A 17,309-nucleotide genomic window follows, 5' to 3' on the forward strand; every position below is an offset into this window, starting at 1 on the left:
AAGTGTGGCAGAAAAGTGGAAAATGTGTTCCATGATAGTATATGACAGTGTTTTTCAACCACTGTGCCATGGCACACTAGTGTGCCTTGAGCAGTCTCCAGGTGTGCCGCCATAGAAGCACAGCCAGGCCCATCAGTGTTTTGCTGCTACTGAGGCCCTGGAACGATCAATACTGGTGGGTTTACTGGTTGAAGAGCCAGTTCTAATTTTGGGTCCGGGCAGTGTTGGGCTCTTCTGGCTTTGTCAGATGTGGCTCAGGCGTTACCTATGGAGAAGCTGCGACATGACATCCTAGGACACGCAACTGCACCACGCATCACCATTATATTTGAGTGTGCCTTGGCAATATTTGAATCTTGTTCAGTGTGCCGCGAGTTGTAAAAAGGTTGAAAATCTCTGGTATTATTATTATTATTATCCTTTATTTATATGGCACCACAAGGGTTCTGCAGCGCCCAATTACAGAGTACATATGCACATAATCAGAACAGGAAAACAGTGACTTACAGTTGAAGACAATATAGGACAAGTACAGGGTAACTAAGCATTACTACACCAGTAAACAACATAGAGATAAGTTCCAGGTGGCCAAAAAACTGCGGGATCTGGGCAGTTGAGGATTATTAAAGTAAGAAAAGTATAAGCACGAGGGAAGAGGGTCCTACTCGTGAGAGCTTACATTCTAAGGGGAGGGTTAGACAGACAGGGGTGACACAGATGGGGTACATAGAGAGCGTGGAACAGAGGGTTAGGTATAGGATAACACCCAGTCTGCCAGCTCCCAGGAAATGACTACATAACAGTACAGTAGGTGCCCCAGTGAGAATACTCAGGAACCTTTTACTGCACCCATGTCAGTCATTACTAGCTGATGCAAACCTCTCCTACACCAACATCACCATTTGGCTCTGCAAACTCTTTTTGTTTAATGAAAATGTAGCTGCACTTGGGAAAACCAAACACAGGACAGGAATTTCTTAGTGTATTGGCATTTTGATTTGGATAACTATTTAGCAGATGTGCACATACCTTTGGCATTATACAATGGGTTAAGTTCTGAGCGGCTCTGTACTAATGGAAGACAGGCAGCATGAATCCTGCCATCCTAGCAGCAGGGAGCTTGTTTCATGCAGAAGAGTCGTGTGGAGATATACAGAGGTAAACAGAGGCTCTTTCTCATAACACAAGACTACCTGCAGGGGGGGCTGAGCTGCCTCATGCACTTCTCACTCTCAGACTAGTTTGGAGGAGGCAGCAGGAGAAGCAGAAGAACATATTGCTCAGAATACATCAGCGCTTCCAACCTGTGGCTGCAGCAGCGTTCCATCCACCACATACATGGTGCTCAGGAGCCGGCAGCTGCCAGTCCATGACATATGGCTGAATCCTGGAGGCACTGCCTTACTAATGTGGCATGAAGTGTCGTGGTGCCCTGGATGTTGAGTTGGTCAGTCTACCACGCTGAAGGGAAGAGCAGACGGAGGGTGTTTCTCAATGCATAGACCATGACAGTGGGATTGTAAAAGGATTGTGTATTTACCCGAAAACTACCAAAGCCAGTCAGCACCAAGGGGCTGCCCAGAATGGGTGCGGGGGCACCACGGAGGTCCTCTGCTGCAAGTGCCGGGCTGCTGCTGACCGCAGTCCGAGTCTAGCTGGAGACACTGCTGCAACTGGAGTCCTTCTATCTCCGTCATGGCCAGGAATACAGCTCTGTACTTCAGGCTGGTGGAAGGGAAGAACCTGCCCGCTAAGGATGTGTAAGTCGTGCCCTTCCCTGTAACATCTGCCTCCTTCATGAAGTTCATCCAGGCGGGAGGCAGGCAGCGCTGCAGGTGCTCCTGGCTGCAGTATCTATAGTAGTATATTATAACCCGGGATACAATGTTCCGCGGCTTCCCCCGCTGGCACCCCAAACTTCTCTTTCATTTCTGATATCATGGAAAAAAATCTGTATGTATGTGTTTGCAGTGATCTCGCAGTGTACATAGGTCCCTGCATCCTGTGTGCCGCCTGCGGTCATAGGTCCCGGTGGCATAACGTAGGACTGTCCCCTGTAAGCAGCGCTAGGGATAGGCTGCTGCTGCAGGTGCAGGTGCTGTACATTTGCTGGTGCGCCGTAGTGCCAATCATTCTTATGTGTGTGGTCAGGGGTATTATCAGCAGCGGTATCTGCCACAGAGTGCTGCAGCTACCTGCTTGCTCTGCCCGATATTGTACCGCTCACGGTCACTGCATATGAAGTTCAGCCATGCTCTCTATCTACACTGGGTTGTCACTTGCAAATGACACTGTACTAGGGCAATAAGAAATGTGTCACACAGATAACAAAGTGCGGGTAAATGCATTCATACAAGGACATCGTGAGTTACAATGCTGTTATTGCTGAGCTCAACAGGTAAATGTTTTGATAGGGAGTTAATAAGCAAAGCGGGGAGCACATAGATTACTACATTCATAGGGCTGAAGCTTGTTTCAAAACTGGTCAGTTTCATATTAGCAAATATTATATACAACAGGTTTCTTCAGCACAGAGGATATAGTTATCAGTAAAAATACTAATCCGGCTTTACACTTTGGGGTATATTTAATAACGGCTGATATTCTTGTTACTAATCTTAGATGGTGTGCCAACCAATCAGTTCCTAACTTTCATGTATTTGAAACATGACAGGAGCTAATTGGTTGGAGCACAATGTAAAATTAGTAATGAGTGATAACAAGAATATCACTCGTTATGAAATATGCCCCTTTGTATAGAATGGCTGTGTCTCACAGCAATACTATGGGCCCTATTTAAGAATGACATATAACCCCTTTAGCACTCAGCATTCAACAAACAGCGGTGATCTAAGATTACTACAGTTTGTCTTTGTATTCGTTACACCAGGGATGGGGAACCTTCGGCCCTCCAGCTGTTGTTGAACTACACATACCAGCATGCCTTGCTACAGTTTTGCTATTTGGCCATGCAGGGCATGCTGGGATGTGTAGTTCAACAACAGCTGGAGGGCCGAAGGTTCCCTATCCCTGCCTTACACCATCAATAGATGACGAGAGTGATACAGTCCCCATTGCCGGCACTAAGGACCCAGCGCAGCCCTTCCGGGTTCAGCGAAGCCTTACAGGCATTACTGAGGCCCCGCTGGTTGAATGAGCCATGCACGTGTACAGACTGGCCATCACGCATGCGCATGGCATAAGGCTGCCCACATGAGAGTGGAGGCCGTTGCTGGGCCTCACCGGCAAAGGATGTAATGTTGAATACCAATGATAATAAACTAAATATGCCACTGGTAATAAGAGCCATTGGTAAATGGGGCCCTATTACACTAGCAGTATTTGCCAATACCCACTCGTACAGAGAGTTTCAGCGTTATCTCCCTCCTTGGAAGTGGTATCCGTTCAGATGGTCAACAATGTAAAGGTCAACACTCATTAGGTCGACCACTATTGGTCGACATTGACATGGTCGACATGGACAAATTGTCGACACATGAAAGGTCGACACATGAAATGGTCACTTTTTTCTTTCTTTTTTTACTTTTTCATACTTTACGGTCCACGTGGACTACGATTGGGAATGGTAACCTGTTCCGAGAGCAGGGGTAGCGGAGCGAAGCACCTTGCCCGAACCGCTCGCTATGCGAGGGGACGCGGTGCACTAATTTGGGTTCCCCGTCACTTTACGCAGAAAATGACACCCAAAAAAGTAAAAAAACTCATGTCGACCTTTTCATGTGTCAACCATTTCCATGTGTCGACCACGTGACCACGTCGACCATGTCAATGTCGACCAATAGTGGTCGACATAATGAGTGTCGATCTTAACATTGTCAACCATTCATACGCAAAAGGTTAATGTAAAACGTGCAAAGAAATGCTATTCAACCCGTCAGGGATTCAGAAAAGCCGTTAAGGCTTAAGGGCGTTGTGGACGGAGACCCCGTCAGCCACAGGGACAATGACGGCCGCAGCACTGAAGGGATTAACCCTCCGTGCCCAACGCCATTTTACAGAGACAATGGGTGCTAGGTGCCCGATTCAAATGTACTAACGGCGCTGGGCAGGGTGTGTTTAAAAATGTGTCTTCATGTTATATCACTGCGCTGTGTGCAGTTGGTGAGTTATAAACTGCACATTTTATAATGTATTTGTATCTAAGATGCTCTTAGTGACTGGGAACAGTCATGGTACACTCTCACATAGGAAGTCATGTAAATAACCTCCTAGTGTGATAAGCCCTTTTGATGCTGGTCAGGGCACAGCAGGTAATGTGCTTGGATTCTGCAGTTCCTGTGAGTAGGTGCAAGAGTGAAATGACCAATACTTTGGTTACAGCACTTCCTGTGAACTGACCCCTAGGTGGTTTTTGTGTGTCTATGCTATTGGGGAAATCAGTTTGTTTTCAATGATTTCCTGTATATGGGTATGGGTCCCTGGGTCGACACAACTTAGGTCGACAGTCATTAGGTCGACCACTATTGGTCGACATGCATTAGGTCGACAGAGTCACTAGGTCAGGGGCTGGCTGGCAACTTTCAGCCTGGGGGGCAGACTCAAGCAAGTGACCCAGCTTTTCACAGGGAATGCAATGCAAAAATGGCCCTGGAACAGTTAAATTGCACTGGCCCAGTGGGCAGATGGCACCTTGCCCCCCTTCCCAGCCAGCCCCTGCACTAGGTCGACATGGTCATTAGGTTGACATGTACTAGGTCAACAGGTTTTTAAAAAGGTCGACATGAGGTTTTTTTAAACTTTTTTTGTGTCGTTTTCTTCGCAAAGTGACGGTGAACCCCAATTATTGCACCGTCTCCCCTCGCTCCGCTACCGCTGCGCTCGGCACAGGTTACCATTCCCAGTTGTAGTCCACGTAGATCGTAAAGTATGAAAAAGTCCAAAACATTTTTAAAAATTTGAATAAACTCATGTCGAACTTTTGACCTGTCGACCTAGTACATGTCAACCTAATGGCCATGTCGACCTAGTGACCCTGTCGTGATAGAGGGTTGTTTCCGCACTGACATCAGAAATATATTATTTTGAAAAATATTTTTTTAAACAATATTACCTATTTTTTACTATATTATCAAAATTACGATTCTGTTGGCGGTGCACCAAGGGTATCAGTAGTAACCTACTGTTGGGTCCAATTGTGAACAAGAGAAAACAAAGATAAGACCCTTGTCTGGCGCACTCATTAATAAGAACAAAAGGTTGGATGATTATGTTAATTTTTTAAAACATGACTATTATTCAAATATTTAAAAATGTATTTCCCCTTCTAATATGTACACTTGACAGTGTGTACTAGGAGAACAGTATAGGACTCAAATATACAATAATGTGAGATACCATATACAATATTATCGTATTAAATTTACTGATATTATTTTTAATAATTTCTCTAACGTCCTAGTGGATGCTGGGGACTCCGTCAGGACCATGGGGAATAGCGGGCTCCGCAGGAGACAGGGCACATCTAAAAAGCTTTTTAGGTCACATGGTGTGTACTGGCTCCTCCCCCTATGACCCTCCTCCAAGCCTCAGTTAGGTTTTTGTGCCCGTCCGAGAAGGGTGCAAACTGGATGGCTCTCTTAAGGAGCTATTTAGTAAAGTTTTTTTTAGGTTTCTAATCAGTGATTCCTGCTGGCGACAGGATCACTGCAACGAGGGACTTAGGGGAGAGACTGGCAACTCACCTGCGTGCAGGAGGATTGAAGTCTTAGGCTACTGGACACTGAGCTCCAGAGGGAGTCGGAACACAGGTCAGCCTGGGGTTCGTCCCGGAGCCGCGCCGCCGATCCCCCTTACAGACGCTGAAGAAAGACGGCGGAACGGAGGTCCGGAAACAGGCGGCAGAAGACTTCACAGTCTTCAGAGAGGTAGCGCACAGCACTGCAGCTGTGCGCCATTGTTGTCACACGGCTCACTGACACGGTCACGGAGGGTGCAGGGCGCTGCTGGGGGCGCCCTGGGCAGCAATATAAATACCTATTTGGCAAATAAATACATCACATATAGCCATTAAGGCTATATGTATGTATTTTAACCCAGGCCAGTTATTAAAAAACCGGGAGGAAAAGCCCGCCGAAAAGGGGGCGGAGCTTATTCTCCTCAGCACTCAGCGCCATTTTCCTGATCAGCTCCGCTGGTGAGGAAGGCTCCCACTCTCCCCTGCACTGCACTACAGAAACAGGGTTAAAAGAGAAGGGGGGCATAAATTGGCGATATAATGATATATTAAGAGCGCATATATAGAAACAACACCTTCTAGGGTTGTTATATACATTATAGCGCTTTTGGTGTGTGCTGGCAAACTCTCCCTCTGTCTCCCCAAAGGGCTAGTGGGTCCTGTCCTCTATCAGAGCATTCCCTGTGTGTGTGCTGTATGTCGGTACGTGTGTGTCGACATGTATGAGAAAAATGTTGGTGAGGAGGCGGAGCAAATTGCCTGTAATGTTGATGTCACTCTCTAGGGAGTCGACACCGGAATGGATGGTCTACTTATGGAATTACGTGATAATGTCAACACGCTGCAAGACGGTTGACGACATGAGATGGCCGGCGGACAAATTAGTACCGGTCCAGGCGTCTCAGACACCGTCAGGGGCTTGTAAAAACGCCCATTTACCTCAGTCGGTCGACAGACACAGACATGGACACTGACCCCAGTGTCGACGGTGAAGAAACATACGTAATTTTCCTTTAGGGCCACGAGTTACATGTTAAGGGCAATGAAGGAGCTGTTACATATTTCTGATACTACAAGTACCACAAATAAGGGTATTTTGTAGGGTGTGAATAAACTACTTGTAGTTTTGCCTGAATCAGATAAATTAAATGAAGTGTGTGATGATACGTGGGGTTCCTCCGATAGAAAGTTATGGGCGGTATACCCTTTCCCGCCAGAAGTAAGGGCGAGTTGGGAAACACACCTTAGGGTGGATAAGGCGCTCACACGCTTATAAAAACATGGCGTTACCGTCTCTAGATACGGCCGCCCTCAAGAAGCCAGCTGATAGGAAGCTGAAAAATATCATGACAGTATATACACACATACTGGTGTTATACTACGACCAGCAATCGCCTCAGCCTGGATGTGCAGCGCTGAGGGGGCTTGGTCGGATTTCCTGACTGAAAATTTTGATACCCTTGACAGGGACAAGATTTTATTGACTATAGAGCATTTTAAGGATGCATTTCTATATATGCGTGATGCGCAGAGGGATATTTGCATTCTGGCATCAAGAGTAAATGTGATTTACATATCTGCCAGACGAAGACACGACAGTGGTCAGGTGAGGCAGATTCCAGACGGCATGTGGAAGTATTGCCGTATAAAGGGGCGGTCCATCGGACCTGGTGGCCATGGCAACAGCTGAAAAATCCACTTTTTGTTACCCCGAATCACATATCGGCAAAAAAGGACACAGTCTTTTCAGTCTCAGTCCTTTCGTCCCCATAGGGGCAGGCGGGCAAAGGCCAGTCATATCTGCCCAGGGGTAGAGGAAAGGGAAGAAGACTGCAGCAAGCAGCCCATTCCCAGGAACAGAAGCCCCTCACAGCTTCTGCCAAGTCCGCAGCATAACGCTGGGGCCGTACAAGCGGACTCAGGTGCGGTAGGGGGTCATCTCAAGAGTTTCAGTACGCAGGGGGCTCACTCGCAAGGGAACTCCGGGATCCTACATGTAGTATCCCAGGTGTACATTGGAAATTCGAGACATCTCCCCCTCACACAATTCACAGGCTGTATTCCCAGCAGGTGATAATCAAAGTACCCCTCTTACAACATGGAAGGGGGTAGTATCCCACACTATATTGTGGTACTGAAGCCAACCGGCTCGGTGAGATCTGAAATATTTGAACACTTACATACAAGCGTTCAAATCAAGATGGAGTCACTCAGAGCAGTGATAGCGAACCAGGAAGAAGGGGACGATATGGTGTCACTGGATATCAGGGACGCTTACCTACAGGTCCAAATTTGCCCTTCTCACCAAGGGTACTTCAGGTTCCTGGTACAGAACTGTCACTATCAGTTCAGACGCTGCCGTTTGGGTTGTCCACGGCGCCCCGGGTCTTTACCAAGGTAATGGCCGGAATGATGATTTTTCTTAAAAGGAAACATGGACGCTTTCCTGATAAGGGCAAGGTCCAGAGAACAGTTGGAGGTCGGAGTAGCACTATCTTAAGTAGTTCTACGTCAGCACGAGTGGATTCTAAATATTCCAAAATCGCAGCTTTTTCCGATGACACGTCTACTGTTCATAGGGATGATTCTGGACACAGTCCAGAAAAACGTGTTTCTCCCAGTGGAGAAAGCCAGGGAGTTCTCCGAGCTAATCGGGATCCTCCTAAAACCAGGAAAAGTGTCAGTGCATCATTGCACAAGAGTCCTGGTAAAAATGGTGGCTTATTACGAAGCAATTCCATTCGGCAGATTCCCCGCAAGAACTCTTCGGTGGGATCTGCTGGACAAATGGTCCGGATCGCATCCTCAGATGCATCAGCGGATAACCCTATATCCAAGGACAAGGGTGTCTCTCCTGTGGTGATTACAGAGTGCTCATCTTCTAGAGGGCCGCAGATTTGGCATTCAGGGTTGGATGCCGGTGACCACGGAGGCCAGCCTGAGAGGCTGGAGAACAGTCACACAGGGAAAAAATTTCCAGGGAAGTGTGATTAAGTCTGGAGAATTCTCTCTGCATAAATAAGCTTAGAGCAAATTTATAAGGCTCTAAACTTAGCAAGACCTCTGCTTCAAGGTCAGCCGGTATTGATCCAGTGGGATAACATCACGGCAGTCGCCCACGTAAACAGAAAGGGCGGCACAAGAAGCAGGAGGGCAGTGACAAAACTGCAAGGATTTTTCGCTAGGCGGAAAATCATGTGATAGCACTGTCAGCAGTGTTCTTTCCGGGAGTGGACGACTGGGAAGCAGACTTCCTCAGCAGGCATGACCTCCACCCGGGAGAGTGGAAACTTCATAGGGAAGTTTTTCAGCATGATTGTGGACCGTTGGCAAAGACCAAAGGTGGACATGATAGCTTCAGCAAGTACCATGTCTTTTCCAAGAATTACCGCGGCTGCGTTTGACGGCATGGCGGTTGAATACCGGATTCTGAAGGGAAAAAGGCATTCCATAAGAGGTCATACCTACCTTGGTCAAAGCCAGGAAGGAGGTGACCGCACAACGTCATCACCACATGTGGTGAAAATATGTTGCGTGGGTAAGGCCAGGAAGGCTCCACGAAGGAAATTCAACTAGGTCGATTCTGCACTTCCTGAAAACAGGAGTGTTTTGAGTCTCAAATTGGGGTTCATTAAGATTTAAATTTCGGCCCTGTAGATTTTCTTCCAGAAAAAATTGACTTCAGTTCCTGAAGTCCAGATTGTAAAGGGTGTATTCCATATACAGTTCTTTTGTGCCTCTAGGGGCACCGTGAGATCTCAACATAGTGTTGGGATTCCTTAAAATCATATTGGTTTGAACCGCTCAAATCTGTGGATTTGAAATATCTCACATGGAAAGTGACCATGCTGTTGACCAATATCTCACATGGAAAGTGACCATGTTGTTAGTCCTGGCCTCGGCCAGGCGATTGTCAAAAAGAATGGGCGGTTTTGTTTTACAAAAGCCCATATTAGAATTTTCCATTTGAACAGGGCAGAACTGGGACTCGTCTCCAGTTTCTTCCTAAAGGGGTGTCAGCGTTGTCACCTGAAACAACCTATTGTGGTGCCTGCGGCTACTGGGGACTTGGAGGACTCCAAGTTACTAGACGTTGTCAGGGCCCTAAAAATATATATATATATATATATATATATATATAGTTAGGACGGCTGGAGTCAGAAAGTCTGACTTGCTGTTTATATTGTATGCACCCAACAAGCTGGGTGCTCCTGCTTCTAAGCAGTCTATTGCACGCTAGATTTGTAGTACAATTCAGCTTGCACATTCTGTGGCAGGCCTGCCACAGCCGAAATATGTAGATGCCCATTCCACAAGGAAGGTGGCCTCATCCTGGGCGGCTGCCCGAGGAGTCTCGGCATTATAACTTTGCCGAGCAGCTACGTGGTCAGGGGAGAACACGTTTGTAAAATTTTACAAATTTGATACTCTGGCTAAAGAGGACCTGGAGTTCTCTCATTCGGTGCTGCAGAGTCATCCGCACTCTCCCGCCCGTTTGGGAGCTTTGGTATAATCCCCATGGTCCTGACGGAGTCCCCAGCATCCACTAGGACGTTAGAGAAAATAAGAATTTACTTACCGATAATTCTATTTCTCGTAGTCCGTAGTGGATGCTGGGCGCCCATCCCAAGTGCGGATTGTCTGCAATGCTTGTACATAGTTATTGTTACAAAAATCGGGTTATTACTATTGTTGTGAGCCATTTTTTCAGAGGCTACTTCGTTTTGTTATCATACTGTTAACTGGGTTCAGATCACAAGTTGTACGGTGTGATTGGTGTGGCTGGTATGAGTCTTACCCGGGATTCAAGATCCTTCCTTATTGTGTACGCTCGTCCGGGCACAGTACCTAACTGAGGCTTGGAGGAGGGTCATAGGGGGAGGAGCCAGTACACACCATGTGACCTAAAAAGCTTTTTAGATGTGCCCTGTCTCCTGCGGAGCCCGCTATTCCCCATGGTCCTGACGGAGTCCCCAGCATCCACTACGGACTACGAGAAATAGAATTATCGGTAAGTAAATTCTTATTTTAAAGGCTAAATTGCCTAATAAGCAGCAGGAGTAATATTATAGTCCTGAGAAGGACTTGTTACACAGCGCACTCTGGAACAAACGAATGATGCCTATTCTATGTCCTACCTTGGGTTTTAGCACAATGACATTCACCCTATATTCAGGTTATTGTACACACTGATAAAACAAGAGGAATAATAGTGGCAGTATAGAGTAAAATAATTTTCCCTTGTTTTATCAACTTTGCCTGTGTGACAGGAAGGAGGAAATTGATTTATGCAATTATATCCTTTTGAAATGTATTTATTTATATATTGTAAGATATCCTGATTGGATGGAAAAATACCCAGGGGTACTGTGTGTAGAATTGAGATAAAAAGAGGGGTCCTGCGTGCCTCAGGGGAAATATATAATCTTCTGTCTGCTGTGAACATCTTCCTGTATGGTATCCCCTGGAAACAGAAAGGGCCCCTTTGAGGGCTTATTTTGAGTGAATAAACATCTCTTGCCTCAAGACGACCGCTTCATCTTGTGATCAACAGGGGTATGCCAAACATAGCCCGGTTCTCCATCTGTTTTGGGTACACCCAGCGTCTCCAAGCTCAGCCTTTTGCCAGCTACAGTGCAGAGGCTTGAGCAAGCAACTAGTTGGGATCAGTCAACGCCATACAGGTGTGGTAAGACGCAGAACCGTGGTTCAAGACACCACGGGTAGGAGGGTTCTGGTGGTGACAGCATAGTACCTGCCCACTACGCAGTGGGTGCAGTCAGTAACAGGCGGTTACTGACGGTAATCAGGAATCCCCTAATTGGCCGGGTCCTGTGTGGCCTAAACTCCATTCTGTGACCATGGGACACGAGGCGGTGAGGGCTCTTCAGAGGTGTCCGGTCACAGGGCTCATTTATCAAAGATCATATATTGAGTGCAATCTGGGCGGGAACAATATGCAATCCTATCTGGTGAATTTACCATCCGGCACCCTCAGGGACGGGGTACCTGTGATGTGCTTTGCAGGCGGCCATGGGTTCTGCACATGCACGGTCACACATGACCGTGCATGTGCATTTCCATTTCCAGCGGATGGTTCCTGGGGAATCTGGAGATTGCGATAGTTGCGGTGGTCAATATCGGAAGTGTTTCACATTACCGATATTGATACATTGGGCAGGCTGTGGGCGGCAATGGAGGGCAGGCTTGAGGGCGGTAATGGAGGGATCGCAGCAGGTATCTCCGATACGTGCTGCGATCCCTCCTTCATACATTCGGGGGATACATAGTATTTGTGACTAGCCCCCAAAAACGGGTGTTTTCGGGGACATAGCTGCAAATGCTGATTGGTAAATCGCCCCTAATGGCGATATTTAATAAACATAATTATTTAGGGTACCGGCAGAGCACCAGGGTTCCGGCAGAGCACCAGCAAAGAAAATTGCGGTTGTACATCATTATTTATATCTTTGATATGCAGCGGTACATAATGATAGTTACCATCGGCCTACTGCAAGCAATGACAAGCGGACCGCATAGACTGTAAGCTCCAACGGAGCAGGGACTGAAGTGAATGATAAAAATTCTCTGTACAACGCTGTATAATATATACATTATAATACAGGTTGAGTATCCCTTATCCAAAATGCTTGGGACCAGAGGTATTTTGGATATTGGATTTTTCCGTATTTTGGAATAATTGCATACCATAATGAGATATCATGGTGATGGGACCTAAATCTAAGCACAGAATACATTTATGTTTCATATACACCTTATACACACAGCCTGAAGGTAATTTTAGCCAATATTTTTTATAACTTTGTACATTAAACAAAGTGTGTGTACATTCACACAATTAATTTATGTTTCATATACACCTTATACACACAGCCTGAAGGTCATTTAATACAATATTTTTAATAACTTTGTGTATTAAACAAAGTTTGTGTACATTGAGGCATCAGAAAACAAAGGTTTCACTATCTCACTCTCACTCAAAAAAGTCCGTATTTTGGAATATTCCGTATTTCGGAATATTTGGATATGGGATACTCAACCTGTATAATTATTCTCTAGAAGCCAGAGATAATGACAACACTGAAGGGTCTATTTATTAAGCCAAGGCACTCTTACAGGATGCAGTTAAAATGTCGGCTGTCGGAATCCCGGTGTTCAGGAGACCGATGCCGGAATCCCGGCAGCTGGTGAATAGAACCTGTTGTGAAGTAAGCCATCTGGCCCAAGGCATGGCGAGCGCAACAAGATGACTCGCTGCTGAGATTTCGTCAGATGGGATGTCGCTGTCGGTATACTGACAACCGGCATCCCGTCTGCCTGTAACCCTTACAGGTCAGGTTTGAGAACAGATGGTTAAATAAAAGTGCCTGGCACACTAACTAGGGTATTCAATTATTCGCAAATTCGCGGCAATTTTTCACCCGAAAATATTTCGCGGCAATCGGGCGAAAATTGCCGCGAAAACGCTCCGTTTTTCGACCTATTTAATTCCAAACGGGTTTCACCTGAAAATTCTTGCAGTGAAAAGTGCAGGTGAAAATGGGGAAATCAGCCTGTACCTCAAAAATGCTAAACTAACATAGGAAAACAGAAGAGAAGTGTATTAGAGATCACATTAGAGAGTTTTTGGGGACTTAAATTGTGTGAAATGGCTGTTATATGCATTTTTTTTAAAAAAATGCAAAAAAATGATAGAAAGCAAGTTTTTTTGAGCAAAATAAATGCTCTCATTAAATTTGGGGTACATGAAAATGGGTATAAGTATATATTTGGGTCATTTTAGGGTACTTTAAAAAAAAGTGGAAACAGACCGATTACTCCCATCTGCAAGCCTAAAAACACCTGTCCCACTCATAAAGCACCCCAATATACCTGTCCCATACCTTGAACCCCAATTTCCATCACTTTTTACTTTTTCACCCCAAAAATGACATGTCATTATTGGCCAATTAAAAATAATTAAAAACCTCAACGTGCCTAATTAGTCAATAAGGGGGGTGTCCCAGGAGTTCTGTACCATATCCAAACATTTTTACCTTAAAATAGTGACTTTTCCCAACTTTTCACCTACTTCAGAGAAGGTGAAGTGAAATTAGTGAAAAAATTATCACCGATAAATTTTCCAGGAAAATTGAATAGGCTGTAATTGCGTTTCGCGGGAAAAGGCAGTTTTTTTGCGCGAAAACCGGACTTTTCACTCGAAAAGTCCGTTATCGCTGCTAATTGAATATACCCCTAAGTCACCTGTACTCAAGCATAGATATCCTTAAAACCTGGATTGTAAGGGTGCCATTAGAACCGAGTTTGAGAAGCACAGTATTAAGCTGGGCAGAGCCGAAAATCTAATGAAAATTGCTGATTCGTTTTATTTAACAATTTCTCTCATTTACTAGATTTCTCCGATGTTAATCTAGTTACTGGCGCTTACCGCCATCCCCTTAGACATCTACTGAGACAGCAAAATAACTCAATTCATCAAGATGGCATACTTATCTCTTTTTATGGGGCCAAGCATTGCTGTACATGCTTCACTGGATCTTTTGCTGGGTCACATCACTATGTACTGATTTTAGTAACATATGCTTTATAGATATGCTTCTTTTACTGTAGCGCTAGACTGTTGGCGAATGTCATTCTAATAATCACATAGGAGAGTTTTTTCTCATCAGTGCTCACCAAACAGCCCAGGCATTTTAAACAGTGTCAGTACCATAATATATATACCACTGTGATATACAGCTTTACAGAATGATAATTATTATTATTATTATCCTTTATTTATATGGCGCCACAAGGGTTCCGCAGCGCCCAATTACAGAGTACATAAACAAATAATCAAACAGGAAAACAGGCGGTCAGAATACCGACGCCTGCCGACAGCTGTGCCATGGCTGTTCCCACTCGTAGGTATCCACGACACCCATAAAATGGTAATAGAACCTGTGGCGAGCCACCGAGCCAGAAGCATGGCGAGCGCAGCAAGCAGGCATTCTGACGGCCGGGATCCCGGTGTCGGTATACTGACTTCCGGGACCCCAGCCGCCGGGATTTCATCCCCAACCCCCTTCTAGACACTTCTGTGAAATAAACCTACGCTCAGGTTTTCTGCATTCCAACCATGTAAAAAAGCCGTTGCATTCCATAATACAAAGTGTAGCATGATATTCACCAGGTGTACACATTGAAGTATGTGTATTTCAGCGTTTCTGTTTTATTGGAAGAACAGTGCATTAAAGCGGTTAGGTGATGTATAAAATCTACATGGCTGTACATGTAGATGTAGATGTAGAGGACACTGGTCTGATGTTCATCAATCATGCTTGACAGAAACTTAACACAGCGTTTTCACAGATAAATCACTCTAATAAGAAAATTGTCTTCTGTGCAGCAGCCTGTGGGCTCTATGTGTCGCTGGGTCATTTTCATATTAAAGTTTCAGTTTCCGAAGACCTAGCAGAGTTCTTGTAAGCTGCGTATACGTAGTTGCACATCTAAGGACCAGGTGAACATAATGCTTTGTGAATAATGTGAACTGACTGCTATTACTTTCCCACGTACAATTGCATGATTGTCACTAGCTTATAAATGAGGTTTCTGGGTTGTTATACCTCACAATATTGCTAAGTATAAATGGAGTGCCATGGCTTTTCTTCTTGATTGGCATAGATTATTACTGTGCTTGTGGCTCCAATGAACACCATTATAGAGCGCTTATACTGAACTGGTTTCTTTCATCAAGTTGTGTGTTGCTGATTTGATGTGCACCAGGCTTCCATCTCAGGTTTAATGTGGCATAAAATGAATTGAGTGAAATTGCTAGTTTTGCCATAGAAATCATAAGCGTGGCAGAACTTAGAGAGGTGAAAATGAAGACAGGTATTTTCATTCAAACGGCAGCACATACAGTGGACAGGGCAGCTTAAATGACTGCTTCACACCTGCAGACATGTTTAAGTATGACAGCCTTCAACACTATAGACCAGTTATGTTCTTGCCCTCTGTAGCTAAGTGCCCACCCTTGAGAGCCGTCACCATTACACAGAAATCACTGATCCCATATTTTAAGGTTACCAATACTGTGCCTGGGCACTGATCAGTCACCTGATATTAAAGTTGCAATTCAATTAGCCTCAATTGCCCACCCCACTAATAAGTGCACACATATGTGACACTTACAGTAGCCCCAAACTTGCAGTATCCGCCAGCCTGGTGCAAGTTGATGCGCTGCTGTAATTTCTGTGACATTGTAACAGCATGTTGCCCTGTTTGCGTCTAATTGAACTGACCCCTATGTCTTGATAGACAGTAAGCACAAAATGTGACAGCGCTGGGTTGTTGTTGTTGGCTGTTGAGGACTGCGGTGGTCACACTCACCATTGGTAGTTACTGACCTCATGTTGCTCATTTCTGCAGGTGACAACAACTTAAATCCCCTCTTAACTGCAGCACAGTCAAAAGCATTATAGATTACAAATGTACAAGCTTAAGCCTGTGGGGTAAATGTAATAGCCTGTGTTCTGCAGGCTTCGGCGGAGTTCCAGAGTGTCTGCCTGATGTTTTAAAGTAGCATTCATTTTAAAGGCAAAACATTGTTGCTTTTGCCATGCCTCTTCATGCTCAATACAAATCTAAAAAAAAAAAAACAACAACAGATGTGTACAAACTTTTAATAGTTGCAACAGTACAAGCAGACCTAAAGTCAGCATTGATGTGGCAGTCACTGTCCGTCCCCACTGACAAACATGAAAGGTTTGATGACTTTGAAATAGATGCCAGAAAAGAGGCGGGTGAGTCTGCATGCTACATAGCCCCGATTGGTCAGATCTGATGCTTCATCCCAATCTAAATCCCCTTTTCATCATCATCATATAATGGGGCCCGACATCCCACAATTAAAATTATACAGTACTCAAAATATAACATAAGCAGAAAACAGAGCAAGTATGTAGGAGTATTAAATCATACAAATTGTCACAGCGCCGCGGCCGCCGCGCTTACCTATCCGGGTGCGCTGGGTCGCCTGGCGGTTGTTCCCGCTGGTGGGCTCCAAGTCCCGGCGTCCGTTGCCGCTGGTCCCGGCGGTCTTCCGGGGAATGGGCGGCGCCGGCACGTCCAGCGTCTACGGAGGTAGGCGGGTGACGTCATCGGCTTTCTTCCTCCCCGCCAATCAAACCGGGGCGGGAAGTTCAAAAGCAGACGCCGGGCAGAGCCTCGGCGCCTGAGTATCTTCTCTTTCCCTGAAAGTGACTCCAGTGCTCCTGTCTGTATGGTTACCTGCTACTGCTTTGAAAACTCCAGCGTTCCGGTGGGCAAAGTGACTCCTACTACTGCTTACAAGCTCTGGTACCTCTTTGCCGCACAGACCTCTGCGTCTCCAGCATTCTTCAGTGTCTTTAACCATCGCTCACAAGTTCACCAGTGTCTTTAAACGTCGCTCACAAGTTCTTCATTCTTCAGTATCTTTAAACATCGCTCACAAATTCTTCAGTGTCTTTCACCACCGCTCACAAGTTCATCAGTATCTTTAAACATCGCTCACAAATTCTTCAGTGTCTTTCACCACCGCTCACAAGTTCATCAGTGTCTTTAAACA

At 45.5% G+C, this 17,309-nt stretch overlaps 1 protein-coding gene across 1 annotated transcript in view; it reads left to right on the forward strand.

The window, feature by feature from the left end:
* Positions 1–1,086: 1,086 nt before the first annotated feature.
* The window catches only part of RASAL1 (RAS protein activator like 1), a 121,808-nt gene continuing 105,585 nt past the window's right edge, over positions 1,087–17,309 (forward strand). The window contains exon 1 of the mRNA XM_063913318.1: positions 1,087–1,760. Coding sequence (XP_063769388.1) covers positions 1,696–1,760 — 65 coding nt within the window. The 5' untranslated portion in view covers positions 1,087–1,695. The remainder of the gene's footprint in view (positions 1,761–17,309) is intronic.

This window comes from Pseudophryne corroboree, chromosome 1, assembly GCF_028390025.1.
Source record: "Pseudophryne corroboree isolate aPseCor3 chromosome 1, aPseCor3.hap2, whole genome shotgun sequence".
In the NCBI taxonomy this organism is placed as follows: domain Eukaryota; kingdom Metazoa; phylum Chordata; class Amphibia; order Anura; family Myobatrachidae; genus Pseudophryne; species Pseudophryne corroboree.